This window comes from Xenia sp. Carnegie-2017, unplaced genomic scaffold (assembly GCF_021976095.1).
Source record: "Xenia sp. Carnegie-2017 unplaced genomic scaffold, XeniaSp_v1 HiC_scaffold_22, whole genome shotgun sequence".
NCBI lineage: Eukaryota > Metazoa > Cnidaria > Anthozoa > Malacalcyonacea > Xeniidae > Xenia > Xenia sp. Carnegie-2017.
The window spans coordinates 12,922,242-12,937,375 of NW_025813485.1; the positions used below are offsets into that span (position 1 = coordinate 12,922,242).

At 36.4% G+C, this 15,134-nt stretch overlaps 2 protein-coding genes and 1 long non-coding RNA gene across 3 annotated transcripts; 1 reads left to right on the plus strand and 2 right to left on the minus strand.

The window, feature by feature from the left end:
* Window positions 1-792: 792 nt before the first annotated feature.
* On the minus strand, window positions 793-6,692 carry LOC124446312 (succinate--CoA ligase [ADP-forming] subunit beta, mitochondrial-like). The gene is made up of 12 exons (XM_046997157.1): window positions 6,609-6,692; window positions 6,387-6,540; window positions 5,404-5,503; window positions 4,266-4,356; window positions 4,090-4,161; window positions 3,553-3,655; window positions 2,759-2,923; window positions 1,988-2,149; window positions 1,662-1,804; window positions 1,302-1,422; window positions 1,032-1,120; window positions 793-949 (listed from the first exon to the last, which is right to left on the minus strand). The coding sequence occupies exons 1-12, from the start codon at window positions 6,675-6,677 to the stop codon at window positions 875-877; spliced, it is 1,344 nt and encodes a 447-aa protein (XP_046853113.1). The 5' UTR covers window positions 6,678-6,692; the 3' UTR covers window positions 793-874.
* LOC124446314 lies at window positions 3,602-9,661 on the plus strand. The gene is made up of 2 exons (XR_006948399.1): window positions 3,602-3,794; window positions 8,709-9,661. It is a non-coding gene; the product is annotated as an uncharacterized LOC124446314 (long non-coding RNA).
* Window positions 9,662-10,839: 1,178 nt separating this feature from the next.
* Window positions 10,840-14,562, minus strand: LOC124446699 (estradiol 17-beta-dehydrogenase 1-like). The gene is made up of 4 exons (XM_046997553.1): window positions 14,192-14,562; window positions 13,550-13,917; window positions 11,996-12,269; window positions 10,840-11,497 (listed from the first exon to the last, which is right to left on the minus strand). The coding sequence occupies exons 2-4, from the start codon at window positions 13,884-13,886 to the stop codon at window positions 11,149-11,151; spliced, it is 960 nt and encodes a 319-aa protein (XP_046853509.1). The 5' UTR covers window positions 13,887-13,917; window positions 14,192-14,562; the 3' UTR covers window positions 10,840-11,148.
* Window positions 14,563-15,134: the final 572 nt, after the last annotated feature.

Consider the following 15,134-nt stretch of genomic DNA (forward strand, 5'->3'; position numbering starts at 1 on the left):
TTAGTGGAGGATCCTCTTTGCCAGAAGATGGCCGTGTCTCAATTCTTGATGGAATGGCTATTATATAACTGCTTAAACTTTGTGAAGTTGCAAGTTTTGGGGAATTAGCTCACCATATTTGCTGAGATTATTGCTTTTGCCGTACGAAATCGCAGCCAAGAAGAACATTTCGTTTTAAGGAGTCTGAGCGTAGTTGTAGAGCAGCTACAGGAAATCAACGAATTCATATCTATTCCGGGAATCAAACAGTTCGAAAGCAATGGAGAAAATTTCTGGCCAATGGACCAAACAAGGAAAATTTAGTTGCTTCCTTATTCGAAGAATGGTTTAAATACTCGCCAGCTAGTTATGAGGGAATTACCGTCTTTCTTGCTCACGGTCAAGTATGCCATGCTCTTCGTACAGCTGAAGATGAAGTAATAGCAGCGCCTGTACCAAATCTGAGATGTGATCACGAAGAAGCCGACACAAGGATGTTTCTTCATCCTCATTACGCAGCCGATCATGCTTAAATCGTTTGTAATTAAAGGTGCAGACACAGATGTTTTCACAATTTGTCTTGCAATGTTCAAACATTCTTCGTCTCACTTACTGTTTCACACTGGAAGTGCAGCGAAGATACGAACAATTGATGTGCAGTTAGTACGCAAACAGTTGGGTTATGACGTTTCCCATGCAATGCTTGGATTTCATGCTCATACTATACCTAAGTTAACGGTCTGCCTAATTATACATATAAAATCACGAAGGACGAAAATTTCAGCTTGGAGTATTGAGGAGAAAAAAGACAGATTCCGTGAAAAGAGAAGTATTTTACAAACAAAATATTTCCGAAATTATGGTCACATTTACAATAATGAAATAAAACGTTTGTTTATATAGGGAGTTCAAATTTCACATCAACCGAAACTTGTTTCGCCAACTCCACGATGTTTGACAAACGCGCAGCCTGCAAAAAAGCACGTAAGTCTGAATTCCTAAGAAAAGAAGTAATAGTCAATGGTTGCTTCATTCAATCAAATATTAAATACCATTTTAGCAGCTTCTTCCAAATTATCAACGGCCAAAATACGAAGATCGCTGGTTGTGAAGATTGCTTTTGCATCCTCTACACGCGTTCCTAAAAAGAAGAAAACATTAATTTTGGAAAAATTCTTGGAACTATATATTTGGATGCAAAATTGCCATCATTCGCCCTCATTAAGCCGCAATGACATGTGATCCGAATTTAATAAGCCTATAAATTCTCTCTGTACAATGATGAACTTGCGAAATCCTCTCATCAATGTACATAACGCTACCTTGAAGTCTGACTACAATAGGAATATTAAGCTCAAGTTGATTAGCGGCAGCTACGATTCCTTCAGCAATGACATCACATCGCATGATTCCACCAAATATGTTCACGAGAATGGCGTGCACCTGTTCAATAAATAAGCATGTATGCTACTCAAACACAGAATTAACATACAAGAGAAGATTATTTAGGAAACGAACATATATGTCCTTATAATTATGATTCTTGAAGCATTCTTTTGGGTTATAAAGAGATCGCATCTTCCATACTTTTGGATATGAAGATTTTGAAGAAAATGCATTCAATCCTCGAGAAATGCAACAAACGCGTGATGTTTGGTTTGGCTAACAAACCATGAAATTACCTTCGAGTCAGCAGTGATTAGCTTGAAAGCTTCTGAAACTTGCTTGGCAGTTGCGCCCCCACCGACATCAAGAAAATTAGCAGGTTCGGCACCGTGTAGTTTGATGATATCCATAGTGGCCATTGCAAGCCCAGCACCGTTTACTGTGCAGCAAATAAATATGAAAGTTGCATTAAAATCAGCCATCGTAGTTGCGCCGAAGAAAAAGTAAAATTCACAAACGCCGATCAAAAGTGAACAACAACAACACAAAAAAAAAACACATGGTTACAATCAATTGAACAACGGGATCAATTATTTTGATAAAAAAAATAGTGATCGCTAACCTAGGCATCCAATACTTCCATCGAGGCCAATGTAGTTGAGATTAAAGGAAGCCGCTTCCACTTCTCGCTCATCCTCTTGGGTCCAGTCTCGTTTTTGGAAAACATCGTCTTGACGAAAGCTGGCGTTGTCGTCGAAGTTAAGTTTTGCATCCATACAAACAACTAGACGGAAAGTTGCAAAGGTTAACATCTTTCATGAATATCCGAAGCGACAAAAGAAATTTTAACGAAAAATTTTCATCTTCTTGAACTCTGAAAGTAATCAGATTCGCTCGGAAAATACTGGGTGCATTCCTTCTCTACCTAAAATTTGCATCGATATTCATCATCAAAATAAACTACGGTTTCAACCGCATTCTACGCGAGCACATTCGCTTTGCTGATCGCACCAAAAAATATATAAAAAGAAATAAAAGAGCAATTATGCTAATCTAAAATTAAAAAAGATTAAAATAAAAAGTAATTATTATAAAATCGCTACTACTAGGCTGGCTACGCTACTGTCAGCAAGAGTGCATGGCGGTCCACGACCATACATGTATAGGCTGGCTACGTCACTGTCAGCAAGAGTGCATGACGGTCCACGACCATACATGTGTAGGCTGGCTACGTCACTGCCAGCAAGAGTGCATGACGGTCCACGACCATACATGTATAGGCTGGCTACGCCACTAAGGTATTATGTTTACACTGCATGACGGTCCACGACCATACATGTAGGTTGGCTACGCCACTGCCAGCAAGAGTTTTTCAGCCTTAAATGACACCTACCCCTGCCAAGAGAATCCTCAGCCATAGGATTTATTTCGATCAACAAAGCGTCTTTATCGATGAAGATTTGGTAAAGTTTCATCATTGCATCGGCTGCAGCAGGCACGCAACTCTCAGAGAAGCCCATTGTTCGTGCAAATTTCGAAGCTTGTTCCAGACTAAGGCCTAAAACGAAATTGTTCAAATGCACATGTCAATAGACTTTCGAGTTTTTAGTTATCATTCTCTTTTTTACAATACGCAAAATCAATTCCTAGTCCAATCTCCCAATATAGCCTTATGCCATAAGATTAGGATAGGGTACATTGGGTAGCGTAGATTAGGATAGCGTACAGATAGGGATAGATGGAGATAGCGTAGATGACGATAGCGTGCAGTGTTAACGTTACGGATCAATTTCGCAAACTCGTAGAGCACAAAATTATTAGCGATTTTTGCCGGCGTTAGTATCTACCTAGAAATGACAAGTATTTATGATTGATTTGAAATAAAAAAAAGGACAATGTAGTACAAAAATACAATACGCTACAGGAATCTGGAATGATAAATCTAAAGATCGCTTCCGTCTTATTGACCCATTGGGAAAGTAAACTTCTAGATGTATTGCTTTTGAGAAGTGTTTGATTGACGCAAAAGTATAGTATATAAAAAAGTCGATGGTTATTGGTCATAGAATTTATAGAGTGCTGAAAATATAATCATGAAAAGCGTTTTAAAACAGTTATCTTGATCTTTTCATGAAGGGAAGCACACTTTTCATTTTGCTTCGCTGTACAACAGTTTTATTTCCACACCTTTAAAGATGTCAACAGGCTCCTTAAATATTGCTTCAGGATGTTCTGCAGCAACCTTCTCGATATCGACCCCACCTTGATGACTTCCAACCAAAACTGGTCCCTAAGTAGTCGAAATGTGCGACTTGAGTGGAAGATTGAAATTGATTATTTTGTTTTTACACAATGGCAACCATTTATCAAACAAGACTCCAGAAAAGACGAACACTTGACGGTATAAGTGGTGTGAAACCAATCCCCAGGTATAATAATATAATAATCTTTATTGACGATGCTAACATCACTAAAAAGTGGTTTACAGAGGGGTCCTCTAGATAGTAAAAAACAGTGGGGTTACAGAGGGGTCCTCTAGATAGTAAAAGAACAGTGGAGTTTACCCCATATCATATCAGATGATATTTGTGTTGCAAATAAGAAAAGTCCTTTGTAAAAATCATCCAACATGACGGATATGACGTAACTTACACACCAAACTACTTGCTTGAGGGTAGGAATGAGGTTAATGAAGTTAGTCAGCTAGCGTTGAGAGTGTCTTACCATGAAAGATCTTTCCATGGTTATCGCAAAGTAATATTCTCTTCTTGAATAAAGTCGTTCACAAATCAAAACCTAAATAAAGAGTGATTTCTGGCGTTGACTTTACAAAACTCGACGTAACACGACGGAAATACGTAGAGATATTATTAAGATCCAGCTATTTGGAATATACATACCTTATTACAGATTCTTCCCTTTTCTCCAGTTTGCTTGGTGAAAAGTTTTTTTCCAAGCATTCTTGACGCAAATTCTTTGCATTCCTCTGGGCTTTATTGAAAGAGAAACTAGTCAACTGAACAAAGTCATGTAAAAAATGAATGCAATAAAATGATTCCCCGCAACGACCGTTCTTTCAAACTTATCTCCGACTCTATAATTCTATAGACTTCATGAGGTTACTGATGACTAGTTATGCGCAGATCAATCAAACAATTAATTGGTCATCAGCTGCGACAAAGCGATCCGTTTAAATTTTTATGGTAGCACTAATCATTGCGGCATGGCCATTTCTAAGATAGCGAAAAATCGCAGTGTACATTGTGACCCTTGGTTTAATGAGAACGTTACTTCAAACTCAAAGAAACTCAAACTTCTAACAAAACGTCAAAAATAAAAAAATCAATCTTTTACCTTCACTAAATCTTCAGTCACGAAAAGAAACAGGCTTATACATCTTATGGATCTTAATCTCAATCTGACTTAAAGTGCCTATATGACCCTCCGGGAAATAATCAAGATAGATAGAATGGACGATTTTAAGAACATTTGCAATATATTGTATAAGACGAAAATTTGATCTTCCTTGACTTTTTGAGCCTCAAAGTTGGCTTTTTTCGTGTTTGACCGTGAGGTGCTGCGACCGGGTCTAGTTCACCGGGCGTGACGTACATTAGAGAACACGCTGCTTGTTAACGCTATAAAACTATAGTGTAAATAAAATAATAAAGTGCACGATAAAACACTAAATTAATAGAACTAGACCCAGTCGCAGCACCTCGTGGCCAAACACGAAAAAAGTCAACTTTGAGGCTCAAAAAGTCAAGGAAAATCAACTTTTCGCCTTCCAAAATATATTGCAAATGTTCTTAAAATAGTCAACTCTATCTAAATAGATTATTTTCTTGAGAGTGATATTTGCACTTTGAAATTGATTATTGACTATAAGCTGATGAACAGACAAGGCTTCAACATACATTATTTCATGTAGCATTTTTCTTTTTCTAATGTAACAATCTACATGGTTTATACTTTATTGGTAGTTAGTTTCAAATTGGTGTTTTGTTATCATTGTATATCTGTCACAAATGAGAGTACCTGAACACAATTCTGACACCACCATGGAGCCCTCCTTCAAACGTGCCTTTTCCTCTACCACCGGCAAGAACTTGTGCCTTGAGGACAAGATCTTCAGCTCCTGCATACGTACCACATACAATAAGCATGAAAGTATTTGTTCAAATTGTACAAGAAACTGCAGATTTGACCATTTTCACTGCATAGACAAAATAAATAAAAATACCAAAATGTTGATGGTTTTTTGTTTTTTGATAAGATTGTTGAGGTACCAATATAGAATGTAACCAAACTGCTCATGAGAAAATAATATTTTATACTTCACCATAGCCTACATCATAGACACATACTTATCATATGGGTCTATGCAATAAGGAAAAAAATGCCTCTGTATACTTATAGAAGCTTACAGGAAGGGCTTTCAACTCAGTTTCAATATCATGATTTGCAAAATTTTTTGGTAGAAAGAACTTTATTGCACAAATTACAAGCAAAATATACGAAAGACAACCATTGGGCTACAGCTTTTCAAATCAGATATTTTCAAATTGAAAGTACAAAGTTACTTAATTTTGAATATAGCAATATAATTTGTGCTACAGCTCAAATGAACGTGACGTTTGCTAGGGCAAATGTATTTTTGGAGTAAAGTTAGGGATATAATGAGATATGATAATGTTCAAAGGCACCACATCACTTATAAATACATTTATCTGTGAAAGCTAGTTTCAACAAAAACAAAATTACCTATTGTGGTAATTGTACAAATATAAAACATAATAAGATTAAAGCTATGTAAAAAAGCAAACTGCTGCAAATGAGCATGTACTGAGTATGGCATTCTCAACATTTCACTCATTGAGTGAAACATACCTACATACCTAGCGGTATATGAAAGGGAAAGGCAAGCTGAAAGTTTATATTAAATAATTATGTTAATTTATGTAAAACAAAAATGTTCACTGATGTTTTAACTATAATAAAGCAATAAATACGGAAATTACCAATTGTATCTGCAATCTCATAAGCTTGTTGTGGTGTCTCCGCAACCCCCCCTTTTGGTGTCAGCACACCTGCATCGTCAAGAAGTTGTATACTTTGATATTCATGTAGTGACAAATGTCGAGTATAGTCATGTACAGTCCCAACAGCTTTGACCTAGTAGTGATAACCAACTTAATAATGCTGAAAGATTAAATTGTGAATAAAATAATAACTGCACAAACCCTCGACAAAAGAAGCTGCTTTGCTTGTCTTGACGCAAGACGATACAACTGTCGTATCGCGAGCGCCATGATTGAAGATGGAGTCTTCGGAGTAAACCGGAATACTGTCGGAATTTCCCGGCTTAGTTTGCATAAGAAGAGTCAGAGGTGAAAATGGATGATACATGATATATCGTCGTCAGTGTTGCCAGATCGTGAGCTTTTTGCTCGCTTAATGAACGTTTCATGAGCATTAAAAGTTTGCAAACTTTTTGCGAATTTTTCAAAATTTAATGAATTTTTGTATTTTCATCATATTCATAAAGAAAGTATAGATAAATCATAGTTCAATGAAAGAACAATCTTCATAGCTCGACAATTTATTCAAAACAACGACGATTTTCAAGATAATCCGATGTTTTCTGGTAATTTCTGGTAATTTCTGAGGATTGTCACAGATACTACGAGTTGCGTAACAGTGATGATGAGTTTGATGTGCATTTGTCAAAACAAGCTTAAGAAGACAAACAGCATGGCAAAAACATACCGATTATATAGAGTAATTAGCTCGTTCAGTCACTAATTTTCAGATAAATCATCTGCGCATGCGCAGTTGGCTTAAGCATGTGCAGTCGACTTGACCAGCTGCACAAGTTCATGGTCATGGCAACGACCATGTACACCTACCAGCACCGATTTTAAAGTAAATAGCATGCTTAGTAACAATTTAATAGAAATCATCTGCGCATGCGCTCGAGCATGCGCAGTCCACTTGACTAATTGTTCATAGTCATGACAACGACTAACTATATGTACTTGAATTACATTTGTGGCAATTACCTCGATTAGTCACAAATTATCAAAGAAATCATCTGAGCATGCGCAGTAGTGACTTTAATAATACCATAACTTTCGTAAGCCTTTGAATTTATGTATATATATATATAAAGCCAATATTAGGTATAGTAGATGTCAACTAGCAGTGGAAGCTGGGTGCGATATAGTATGCAGTGGCGATATAGTACGCAACGACGTAAGATCTACTGTGCGACACGTCGCGCGACGCTTGTCGCGCGCAGCATAAATCGGCCTTTAGGGGCCCAGACTTCGGTCGCGACCGCACTCTCCCTACGTACCCCGAGCAAAGCCTATCGCAGGTGATCTCGGGGTCTGATGGGCGGAAGCCTGCTATTGCATCTCCCAAGTAGGATAGCGTGGAAGGGCCGAAATCTCCTACCGAAACGTTAACATGCGGCGTTCTAGTGCCTTACGCTTAAGAAGGTATCGGGAAGCATGGACCGAAAACGGGGTTTTTTGCTTTCGAATTTTATTTTTTTGTTTATTTTACAAGACTTTTAAAATTTGTCTTTTTTCTTTACAAGAATTCTTCTCATAAAAGAAACTAGAACATCCGAGGATACTGCAAAGGTTCAAACAACTTTTGCCTTTTTGACTTATAATTTATTACTTGTTTCCTTTTACAATGAAACTTTCTCACAATTCTCGTGTGATGAACGACAGCCTCCTTACACAATATATCTCTCTCATAATGAACGAAAGCATCCACGGGCTTCATGGAAAAAAGGGATTATCTACTTTTTTATAATAGTTTCTACAAAGATAACATTTAATAAACCGAACAATTTGTATCGTCTAAATTGAACCTCGCTTTCAACCCTTATGTTATAAAATTTTGATTCATTTTGGATAGTGGATTTTTTTACCTTACGTTATTTTTATGATTCAAGCTAGAAAGTAACTTCTCTTCCCGAGTAACTTTGCGATTAAACAGCACACTTTTGAAAGGAATTCTTTTGATCGCATAGCATAGAGATAGCCGTCCAATTTATTACGTACCTAAGCGTATATAAAGCAATTCCAAATCACGTACAAAATTTCCTTCACATAACCAATTTACCGTCTATTTAAACAATGTATGTAATAAAAAGTTACCGCCTTGACAAGTGAAGCAAACCCTTCTTTTTCAAAGCGTTTGCAACACCTCAGATTTATTCCAAAATCTTGAATTTCTCGCTGCGTAGCCGAAAGAAATAGGCGTCAAATCAGGATACTCAACTCCATCATCACAGCCATTTTGATTTCTTCCTTGATCCTTTTCAGCATCAACCTTATCTGAAGTGATGTTATGGCTTAAACCGTGCGACATGGGATTTGGAGAGATAAATGGATTTCAAGAAGGTGCTGTGCCTTAGCATTGGTTATCGTTCTCCGGATATAGACATCTATACAATGTATATGACATTAAAAGACAGTAGCTATAAATTCTTCGTCACTTTGATGCTTGTGTTTCATCAAGATTTTTATATTTTCACGCTGTGAGTGGAAGTTTTCAAGCATGGCAGAATACACTTTGAATCTTCTTGCAAATCTCTTGTGGTGATTGCTTCCTCTTCACTTTCGAAATCAGGTTTCTAGTCCTAAAGGAAAGACGCTGGTCGCTATTTTTACACATCTTCAACAACATCATGAACAATTCCCACCAATGTATACCACGTGAGACAATAAACTTCCAAACTGTATATGTGATACAGCGATATTTCTTTTGAATATATCTTCAGTAGATTCGGTGTTATTAATGGATTGTTTTTGTATTGGAACCTCGTTCTCGTTAGAGCTTTTATTGTCGTCGAAATGCTTGGAATCATTCGTGTTTCCTTTGGTCTACGAGCCCTCATCCAAAACTCTCGAGCGTACGCTAGGTGCTTCATCTACGTTCAATTTCATCACGTCATCTTCAATCTGGCGTCGTTTTTTCTCCTCTGTCATGCTAGATTTTGTTTAACTGTTGGAAGTCTCATTTTAAATTATTTTTTCTTCGTCAATCCACGAATATAATATCTCTCATAATAATTGGGTAATTGTGAAGAAAAATGGGCTAAGCTTCTTGTGCAAAATAATTGAATTCTGATATTTTAAAGATACGATAAGAATCTGCAGGCTGTTCAGTGAGGCAGCTGCTTGCAAGTTGGTCATCCATTTTAAATTTTAACCATTTCTTTAGAATGTTTTACCGTAAGTGAATACTAAAATACACTGATGCTCTCTTGTATACATAAATGTTGATTTATATTTGTTCTACCTCAAGTATTTTCTAGCTCTCGAAAGAGTGAAAACAAAGACTCTGATTCTAACGCGCAGGTACTATTGCTTGGTACCTAGTTAGCAGCAAAAGTATATGAGGTACTTGAGGCATACTAACTTATGATATCTTGCTTTGTACTTAACCATTAATTCGATGCAGAGCAGGTTGTCATTTCCAATTGATCAAATTTTCATTATTACCATTTTACTTTACCCAATTCGGCACAGTGCTCCAAAATTCTCAAAAAAACTCGAGTTATTAGTCAATTGCTTTACTTTGTTATGCAATTGCCATATTGATTACCGCAATTTCGGGCAATTGCGAGCATTACATTCCACAGCAGATGAACTCATTAGCTATTCATCAAGAAAAGCTACATATGTACTGAGTTTTTATGCAAGATGTTCATTTTTGAAAAACAATATGAATTGCCTCCAGTTTCTGGTAATTGATACTTTAGAGAGCCCATGTTTATAGTATGTACAACCAATGACAACAACCTGGCCATTCTTCATACTTTGATTTGACAATTCAACAAGTTTCGTTTCATCGATTGTGTACAACAAGTCGGTTGCATAAAGCTTGGATAGCGTTATCCATTTGATGTTAAATTTTTTAAACTTATAAAAGTTGTTTATATTTTCATCACGAAAAAGAAATTTTATAATCTTAGAAGCAATATCTTATTTCAGTGATTGCTCTATTCAAACCTTATATTTTTCCTTGTTAGCTAAGAAGTTGTTTAGCTATTCAAAAAAAATTTACTATCCAATGGATAACGCTATCCATGCTTCGTGCAAACGGCCCCAGGTGTCATGCACTGCGCAAACTTTTTCATATTTCGCATCATCCCGTATAAACTTTGATGCCGATTTTTGAGGATTGAATATAAATTACTATATGTATTGGATAATTTTAGCCCAAAAATCGTAATCATGAACGTTATAGCGCACGATGAATGGCGGTTGGCAGTTGACTTTAGGCAGTCTGACTGGACTGTGTAGTGTTTTTTGGTTCCCCTCAATTAGTTTTGGTAATTTTAAGTCATTGATTTTTCCATACGTACGCTTTGCTGCTTTTCATGTAAACTTGCGAAATTAAGAAAAATGTTTCTAACTAGATAAACCACACCAAAATGGAGCAAGAATGTTTAACTATAAACGTTTTTTAATTAAGGCTCAAGATATTGCTAAATTCTTCTGCTAATAAATTTTGCGTTCAACCTGAACTAACTCCAAATAAGTTTGCAATGGACACAATTCATTTGTACTTTTCGTTTCATGCTTTACGATAATCATAAATGTGAAAGTTACTAAAAAGAAATGATGCAGTGATGTTTTGTCACAGGGTGAATTTAAAGAAAACATGCAGTCGATATGCACGATCAGTAGTAGATGAAATTTTAAATAAAAACTCTACAGATGCAAATTTTTTGATCGTTTAAAAGTATGATGCAGTTCAATCATCATTCGGGATGTATTTCATTACAGCTTCCTTGATGAATGCATCGCCCTCAGTTTCAGTCAGTTTGCTGCGTGCAGCTTGTTTACAAATGCGGTCAATCTGGTAGCGAAAATGAGGTTTAGGAGTTAGCAGTATATTCTTTATTGCATCCCCTAGTTTTTTGGGATTTGGCTTATTCATTGATGATCTGGTCGTATTCAGGCGATTATTGAACTTCTCATAGTAGTCAGTAGTGATGCTGTCCAACTCTGACGTATCGCTTCCAGTGCTTCCCATAGCCAATCGTAGAGCCTCGGCATTCTTGTCCGACTCGTTTGAAATATTTGTTTCCAAAATGGATACACTTCAAAAAAAGAAAAGTGGTGACGTTCAGTCGTCATGAGCATTGGCAAAGTTGGCAATTTAAATATTGTAAATCTAAAAGTCAAAACTGATTGTTCAAAGTATGCACGATTCTTCTAGTAATGTAGTAGCCAGTCGATTGGCTGATTTTCAACTATAAGATTTTAAAACTGGAAGTTTCATCAACTCTATATTTAATCAACAAGATATCTTCAGAATTTAGATAAACCTTCAGTAGGTTTTTCTTTACAAGCTGTTAGGAGGACTGAAATGTTCACGTAGATGGATTTATTGTTATATTGTTTCATGCATGTCCTTATTAGGATGAGCAAAAGTTCAAGTTGATGCATATTGCGCCTTTGCAGATGTTATCAGTCTTTGCATGATTTCTATTTTTACCTTCCTAATCAGGCTGCTCTTTATGTATCGATTAAGATATAACTGACGTGTTTGCTTTCCTACTTGATACAGAACAAACAATTCTTGTACGTTTACTTACTATATATTGAAAAGGTAACACTCGGGCGCCAACGACTCCAAGAGGCCATTAACAGCAAACTTCGTTGCACTGTAAGCGGAATGAAACGGTATCCCGACGATTCCAGCTAGAGTATTTGTCACCAAGATTTTACCAAAATTTTGTTTCTTAAATATAGGCATAGCCGAGCGAATTATTCTCGTAGTTGAATATACATTGTCTTCAAACAATGATTCAATTTGGCTATAGGTGTGTTCTTCGAGTGGACCAGCAAGGCGAATGTCAGACACAATCACTATAGAAAAGATGTTGCGGACATAACAACATGAAAGCGAAAATAACGATCATTTCACGTAAGATTTTACTGTTGAATTATGAGCTTGAGAATAATTATCTACATTTGTCACTTCACAGTTATAAAGAGCAAATAATTCTTTTTCTGTAGATTAACAATGTAGTTGCGCGTAGCTCAAATTAGCTGTCATTTCACAGAAATGACGAGCAAGTAATCTGATTGTTTCTGTAGATTAACAATCTAATTTGGCAAACCCCAAATTAGTTCTCACTTCACAGAAATGAAGAGCAAGCAATCTGATTGTTTTAGTAGAATCAAATAATCTGATCGCATATGTCCTACTAAACAAAATTCATAGTCGAAATCAATATTTTATGCAAATTGATAGAATCGTTATTCGAGGAATACATATAGCTAATAATGACGTAGCTATTTGCAACAATAGTAATCATCAAACGCGAAGAATTTTTTTCATTCACATAATTTTCAGCTTCATTTGAAGTAGCTTTTTCACGTGTCAGTTTGATACATAATGTTGATGCAGTGTTTTTCCTTTTTTGTCTTGCTTTCCAGAATGGTGAAAATAAAGTTTTACGGCACTTGATGTCAAGCTTTTACTGCGGTACACATTCTCGGATTCTCCTAGATCAGACCTATCAATGATTGTTGTGCAACGGAACGGATAACGTTACTAATGAGTGAAATAAAAGTGCACTTCATGGCCATCAAATTTTGTTACATCTAAAATAATTTTGTTGTCACCATGAAAGTTTAATTAAAAAATATGTGAGTTCTGTCACAATTTAATCAACATACAATTTTTAGTTTCAAAACAACGAGAAAGCCATTCGATGTATTCAGAAAAACTCGGTTTTTGCACGAAAGTTTGCGCTGGTGTCTATTACATATATGCAGGATTATTTAAAACTTCATTTTTCACCTCTTATGTTTTGGCCTATCACATGGAAATTATTCGATACTTATAACTCATCTTTGTTTTAACAGAGTTGGTATCACATCTTTTGCAAAGCCCAGCCTAGTTAGAAAGAAGCGTAAAGGTTGCAATGTTTTGTATAATCGTTCATATATTTATTTAGCACTTTGATGGCGATGACACCAATCCACCACCAAAAAGCTCGAAACAAAACGACCGTATTCCCATATTCCCATAATAAACGTTTTGTGCACCTTAAACAAATGCCCACGACGATGGCATAGAGTACAATGAGCACATCTGTTTCATGCAATTCTCAATCAATCATGCAACATCTTGTACTCACCAACAGCGTCTAAACGGCCTTCTTGTTCTTTTATTTCATTAATAACGCGCTGCGTGTCGCTTGTAACAGAGACGTTCATTTTCAGCATAAACAATGTCTTATTTAAACATTTCAAGATGCGCGTATCGTTGAGATTCTCTCCGCATGATAATGACGAAACAGCAACCAAGACTTTGAAGCGTTTTAAAGGATCCAGTGCAACTCGAGATGCGTATGATATCGCAAGCTTTTCGGAAGAACCTGTGAACAGCACTATCTGTTGACGACAGGAATGGCTGCTATCGTTTGCTGACCGTTGTACTGCAACTTGCATGGGTAGGCTCTTCAAAGCTCCCATTGCGCAAAACTTATATATAGACAGGCATAACCTTTAATAAATGTGTAATACGGGATGAATTTTATAGAGTACCACAGAACACCCTATTGATTTTATTTTTTTTGAATCACAGCGCGTCAGTATTTCAATGAACATTAGTTATACATGTATTGTCTCGCTCTAGCGTGACCAAGTGAAATCACGCAAGCAAATGGTCAGATTAGGATAGTCTACCGACTGGGTCCAATAATGCACGAAGAGATTATTGTATATTTAAGAACTAACAAAAATTGACAGCGCGATAAAAGTAGTTTTAATTGTCTTACCTATAACTGTGCGCACATTTTTGTGGAAGTTTCTGATTTAAAACATAACTTATTTAGAAGCTGTAAAAACCAACGTATTCCCTATATGATATCTCCTTCTTTCGATTCTCATATGTCCGCTTTAGTTTTGCTTCAACCAATTAGCCTTTTGTCGTGAATGTGTGTGTTTCATAGGTCAATGCGTGTGTACTGTTAAATATTTCCCATCAATTATCAGATGTTTCAAGGCGCAATAATGTGTGATGTATCTGTCAAAGCTATCAAAACTACCACAGCGCATAGCACCTTCATGCCTAGGTATCTCATATCGAGTTTCGTGTACATTTCTTTCGCTTGCCTATGTACAATTGCGGACACTCATTAATAGCGAAAAATCTTTTTGTGCTTCAAGAATCTTGAAAACAGACTGAGAATAAGTGCAAAGCGATCAACTTTATTGGATTCTGGATCAATTATCACGTCAGCAAAACAACACGACATATAAGATCATTATCTCAAACAGCATGATGGAAAAAATTTGCATTAACGGTATCTAAGGAGTGCCATGCATTTGCAGCTGTTCATGTTCTATTGACAATCAATTCATATTTTCCGAACGAACTTTCGTCTCGAAATTGATTACTACATCTTCATTATCACTTCAATCAGCAATCGATCCATAAATTTAATTGACAAACATTACTCCTTGGGAATGTAGAGTGGTGTGCCTCTGCGCACGTATGCATGTATGCCTTTCGTTGACACAATGTATTGAGGTTCAATTGTCAATCTGGGACACATTTCGTCTGTTATAAATGTGGCAATGATCGATCTCTCTTCTTGTTATCTCTTTTTAATTTTGCACATATTTATATGACAATAAAACTAATTCAGTCATCAACTAAGAAGGTCTTAAGTCTCTACTTTGCAAATTGTAAGGGAATTGGATTTCTTTGTATCTAGC

What these genes read in the sequence shown, in the direction of transcription:
- LOC124446699 (XM_046997553.1), bottom strand. Translation starts at nt 13,886, where the DNA reads ATGGGAGCTTTGAAGAGCCTACCCATGCAAGTTGCAGTACAACGGTCA. An exon ending in AGGCCGTTTAGACGCTGTTG is followed by an intron (nt 12,270 to 13,549) that starts GTGAGTACAAGA and finishes TCTTTTCTATAG; the next exon opens with TGATTGTGTCTGACATTCGC. An exon ending in TGTTACCTTTTCAATATATA is followed by an intron (nt 11,498 to 11,995) that starts GTAAGTAAACGT and finishes CTTTTTTTGAAG; the next exon opens with TGTATCCATTTTGGAAACAA.
- LOC124446312 (XM_046997157.1), bottom strand. Translation starts at nt 6,677, where the DNA reads ATGGCGCTCGCGATACGACAGTTGTATCGTCTTGCGTCAAGACAAGCA. An exon ending in AGCAGCTTCTTTTGTCGAGG is followed by an intron (nt 6,541 to 6,608) that starts GTTTGTGCAGTT and finishes TATCACTACTAG; the next exon opens with GTCAAAGCTGTTGGGACTGT. An exon ending in CCATGGAAAGATCTTTCATG is followed by an intron (nt 3,656 to 4,089) that starts GTAAGACACTCT and finishes TCGACTACTTAG; the next exon opens with GGACCAGTTTTGGTTGGAAG.